Source organism: Bombina bombina, chromosome 5, assembly GCF_027579735.1.
Source record: "Bombina bombina isolate aBomBom1 chromosome 5, aBomBom1.pri, whole genome shotgun sequence".
In the NCBI taxonomy this organism is placed as follows: Eukaryota; Metazoa; Chordata; class Amphibia; order Anura; family Bombinatoridae; genus Bombina; species Bombina bombina.
In genome coordinates this window covers 72,939,188-72,944,604 of record NC_069503.1, presented here as the reverse complement: position 1 = coordinate 72,944,604, position 5,417 = coordinate 72,939,188, and the positions used below count along the sequence as shown (strand labels likewise).

At 34.8% G+C, this 5,417-nt stretch overlaps 1 protein-coding gene across 1 annotated transcript; it reads left to right on the top strand.

The window, feature by feature from the left end:
• The first annotated feature begins 483 nt into the window (after nt 1-483).
• On the top strand, nt 484-3,816 carry LOC128659895 (oocyte zinc finger protein XlCOF6-like). Its single transcript, XM_053713482.1, has 3 exons — nt 484-600; nt 1,483-3,278; nt 3,429-3,816. Exons 1-3 carry the CDS (start codon nt 582-584, stop codon nt 3,759-3,761), a joined length of 2,148 nt encoding a protein of 715 aa, XP_053569457.1. The 5' UTR covers nt 484-581; the 3' UTR covers nt 3,762-3,816.
• Nucleotides 3,817-5,417: the final 1,601 nt, after the last annotated feature.

Below are 5,417 nucleotides of genomic sequence, written 5' to 3'. Positions count from 1 at the left end.
AGTAAACTCAGTATTGACAAGAGAAGTTAAAGGACTGGGGGGTGGAGCACATGACAAAATGTCTGACAGTGAAAATTAGTAGGAAGTACAATACTAATACTGCAGTATCCAATTTAACTTTAATTTAATTTTAAACAACTGATATTTAACATTTCTTTCAGGAGAAAATATTGGTTCATATAAATGATAGAAAACAAAGATTTTAATATATTTGTAAAGTTGTGATATGGCCCCACTTTAATAGATTTACTACCATTATGTTGTATAGATCTGGGGAGATTCATATTTAAGGGGCAATTATAACACCCACAGAGCTAACTGTACTAAATGCTTGTGCTGAATCAATAGCACATATGTAATAACCCAAACAGCTGATCTTTATCACATGAATTGTTATGTGTGCCTTTAATTATACCATACGTACAGTTAATCAGAACCATTATTTATTATTATCTGTCTAAACCATTTAATATACTTTTTACAGACACGGCCAGAGCACTGAGAGATATCAGGTATTGATGTAACTGGAGTGAATAAGGGAACCTTCTTCCTGAGCACAGACATTGGAACCTGTTATCAGCATGAACTCATATGTGTTAGGTGAATAAAATAGATATGCTGACTTTAATTACTTGGAAAATAAATTAGATCACTCATTAAACAAATATAAACTATTATATTTATATCTGCGTCTTTAAGTACATTTGTGTCAGTGACGTTATAAAGAAGGAGCAACCCCCATTGGGCTGAGGAGGAGGGTAAAAAATACTACTCCCTCTGTCCTTTTAGACAGATCATGTCCAACAACTGCCTAACCTTACCCCTTGACCTGGTTCATTACTTAGAACACCGGCAACTCCATTTTCCCCTGCCCTGACCTCGCTCATGGAACACCCATAATTGCACTTATGCCTATCTTGTTCCCATGTGTGGAACACCCACAACTTCCCCAGTGTTCCCCACCTTAGAACCACCGCTGATTTGTGTGCTTAATTTTACAGTAAGTATTATTAAACTAATAAAGTTTTTGGCTGTTTATAGAAATAGAACAACCACAGCCGAAAGCTAAAGATTATCATAAGGTCACTGCTTCTTACTCTCTCAAAACATCTCACAATGATGATTAGTCTGTGATGATTAATGCATCATGTTCTCACCCAACTAGTTGTGCATGAGCCGGACACGGCTGTATGTGCAGTTGCTTGTGTACTTGTTCCCTGGCTGAGAACATTATCCACACGCATCTTGTTTAATGCGGCCCTATAACTTGTTTTCATCAGTAATCAGTAATTTAGGTTACTATGATGTAGTAATGTTTACATTCTATGTCATCCTTTTTTAATTTGTGATTTACAGGTAAATAGATTTAAAAATACAAAACAGAAGACATTTTTGAGTATAACAAAATGTTTTTATTGAGATGGATTATATTATAAATAATAAACATTCTTATTTTTCTTTATTAAATTTATTTTTATGTAGACAAACACATGAATAGTTCATTTCCATCCTTTACTCCAGGAAGCCTCAGAATGATACCACAAACTCCAATAGTCTCAGACACCAATGGCTATTCACAAACATTGGGGATAGCACAGCAGATATTTAAAGAAGATGGTGAATTGGCAGGAACTTCGAAGCAATCATTATGTACAGAGAGTAATTTAGTCATCAAACAAGAGGACAACATTTATGACTTATCTAGTGGAATTATTATTTCAGAGGATAAACCACACACATTTACTGAGTTTTCAAAACATATTAAAGAAGGGAAAAGTCTACAGTCTAGCCAAATGATTCATACAAAGGAGAAACCTTTCAAATCTACAGAAAGTGAGAAAAGCTTTAGATGGAAGTCTAATTTACTAGAACACCACAAAATTCACACAGGTGAGAAACCATACACATGTACTGAGTGCGGCAAATGTTTTACACAAATGGATCATCTGAAAACTCATAAAAAGATTCACTCAGGAGAAAAGCCTTTCACATGTACAGAGTGTGGAAAAAGTTTTACACGAATGTATTGTCTGAAAACTCATGAAAGGACTCACTCAGGAGAAAAGCCTTTCACATGTACAGAATGTGGAAAAAGTTTTGCAGAAAAGAGTTATCTGAAAACTCATGAAAGGATTCACACAGGAGAAAAGCCTTTCACATGTACAGAGTGTGGAAAAAGTTTTGCAGAAAAGAGTTATCTGAAAACTCATGAAAGGATTCACACAGGAGAAAAGCCTTTCACATGTACAGAGTGTGGAAAAAGTTTTACAGAAAAGAGTCATCTGAAACGTCATGAAAGGATTCACACAGGAGAAAAACCTTTCCCATGTACAGAGTGTGGAACATGTTTTACAGAAAAGAGGCATCTGAAAAAGCATGAAAAGATTCACACAGGAGAAAAGCCTTTCACATGTATAGAGTGTGGAAAAAGTTTTACAGTAAAGAGTAGTCTGAAAACTCATGAAAGGATTCACACAGGGGAAAAGCCTTTCACATGTACAGAGTGTGGAAAATGTTTTACAGTAAAGAGTAGTCTGAAAACTCATGAAAGGAGTCACACAGGGGAAAAGCCTTTCACATGTACAGAGTGTGGAAAAAGTTTTGCAGAAAAGTTTAATCTGAAAAAGCATGAAAAGATTCACACAGGGGAAAAGCCTTTCACATGTACAGAGTGTGGAAAAAGTTTTACAGAAAAGAGTAGTCTGGAAACTCATGAAAGGAGTCACACAGGAGAAAAGCCTTTCACATGTACAGAGTGTGGAAAAAGTTTTACAGAAAGGAGTCATCTGAAACGTCATGAAAGGATTCACACAGGGGAAAAGCCTTTCACATGTACAGAGTGTGGGAAAAGTTTTACAGAAAAGGGTCATCTGAAAAGTCATGAAAGGATTCACACAGGGGAAAATCCTTTCACATGTACAGAGTGTGGAAAAAGTTTTACAGAAAAGTTTAATCTGAAAAAGCATGAAAAGATTCACACAGGAGAAAAGCCTTTCACATGTACAGAGAGTGGAAAAAGTTTTACAGAAAAGAGTAGTCTGGAAACTCATGAAAGGAGTCACACAGGAGAAAAGCCTTTCACATGTACAGAGTGTGGAAAAAGTTTTACAGAAAGGAGTCATCTGAAACGTCATGAATTGATTCACACAGGAGAAAAACCTTTCCCATGTACAGAGTGTGGAACATGTTTTACAGAAAAGAGTCATCTGAAAAGTCACAAAAGGATTCACACAGGAGACAAGCCTTTCACATGTACAGAGTGTGGAAAATGTTTTACAGTAAAGTGTAGTCTGAAAACTCATGAAAGGATTCACACAGGAGAAAAGCCTTTCACATGTACAGAGTGTGGAAAAAGTTTTACACAAATGTATTGTCTGAAAACTCATGAAAGGACTCACTCAGGAGAAAAGCCTTTCACATGTACAGAGTGCGGAAAAAGTTTTACACGAATGTATTGTCTGAAAACTCATGAAAGGACTCACTCAGGAGAAAAGCCTTTCACATGTACAGAGTGTGGAAAATGTTTTACAGTAAAGAGTAATCTGAAAACTCATGAAAGGATTCACACAGGAGAAAAGCCTTTCACATGTACAGAGTGTGGAAAAAGTTTTAAAGAAAATAGTAGTCTGGAAACTCATGAAAGGATTCACACAGGAGAAAAGCCTTTCACATGTACAGAGTGTGGAAAAAGTTTTACACATATGAGTAATCTGAAAAACCATGAAAGGATTCACAAGGGAAGAAACCTTTCAAATGTTTAGAAAGTGGAAAAAAGGTTTTTATTGAAATCAATTATTATAAAACACCAAATATATATTTTTTTATATTTTTGTTTATTTTCCAATTACATAATACATTTAAAGCAAAAAGCATTTTCATCACACAGGACAACATCTATTATAACAATAATTTAAACACAAAAAAGTGTCCCAGGGGTATTTGAATCAAGTATAATACATTATAAAATAACATAATAAAAAAATAAAAAAAGAAAGCAGGAAAAGAAGTCCAGTATATAGCCTTAACTTCATCCTGGAGAGAAAAGAAAAAAGAAAAGGACCCCCCACCCCACCCACCACCATGACCGCCCCTAGCAAATATCTCTAGAGATTATCTATCTCCCATTGCTCTAAAAGTTTAGATGATCTGAATGGGGAGAGCATTTGGTTTAATTCTGCTAGTGGTAGGTATTTGATAAAGCACTCCCATTTGGATAGAGTTTTAGCAACAAATGTCTCTCCAGAGCTACATGGGGCTGTATTGTTCCAAAATTAATTAATCTTTCAAGGAATTAATAACCATGCTTAAAGTGGGAGGTTTTATATTTTTCCAGGTCATACAAATTAGATTGTGACCCAAGGATTATACTTAAATTAAGTAACTTAGTTCTGGATCCCCATAGTTTCCCATTACAGAGAAATATGATATCGTAAATAGAAAATTGAATTTCTTCCTTACAAATTTACTCATAAAAACTGTAATTTGGCCCAGAATTGTCTTATTTTGGGGCGGTTATATATGCAGCGAATGAAGTTAGCGTCTGGCAACTGCATTTTACACACCCTATATCCTTAGTTTTAGACCATTTTTTTAACCGACGGGAGGTCATACATGCTTGGTGTAATAATTTTAATTGAGACTCCATTCGTATCCATTAAAGCAGTATCATTTTTCACTTTTTTTTGATGAGAGTAGGGAGAGGTCTCATTTTAGATCTGTTTTTTACCCAATTAGTTGAAAGCCGAGATCAGATTTTTTTTATATTATTTTCTTTGGTTAGATTAGCAAATAAATAAGAAATTTTATAATTCCCTGTCATGTTAAATATTAATTAGGCCTATCAATACCTGCCATTCCCCTGTTAATAGTATTAACATTAATTAATTTCAACAGAAGTGTCGGACCTGTAAGAAAGCCAAAATAATTTAGGTTCGAGATTTGGAAATTCCTTTTTTAATTGTTGAAAAGTTTTCACTTTTCGGTTAACTAAATCTATAAATTGGTGTACATACTCTAATCCTTTATTCTTCCAAAGAGCTAAAGGGTAGTCTTGTAAGATAGGTGTTAAATTTGGGTTGCCAAAATAGGTAAATAATGTGAAACACTAGGATTAATTAAACAGCGAGTACACATCTTACTCCAAGCAACAACCTGCTCTTTAAAGATTTGTAAATTTTGAAGTGGCTTTGGGAGTTTATGTGGTTTTATATGTAATATTACTTGCAAGGTATGAGGTTTTACCATTTCTGATTCTATTTCCAATAAAGCAAAATGAACCATTTGAGTCAGCCAATCCAAAGCTACTTTAGAGAGACATGCAATAGAGTATGCTTCAGTGTTCAGTAGTGACCAGCCACCTGAGTTCTTATCTAGTTGAAGCTTTCTTAAGGCAATTTTAGGAGATTTATTACCCCATA

Coding starts and splice junctions, on each gene's coding strand:
- LOC128659895 (XM_053713482.1), top strand. Junction 3,279..3,428: donor AGTGTGGAAAATGTTTTACA/GTAAAGTGTAGT, acceptor ACATGTACAGAG/TGCGGAAAAAGTTTTACACG.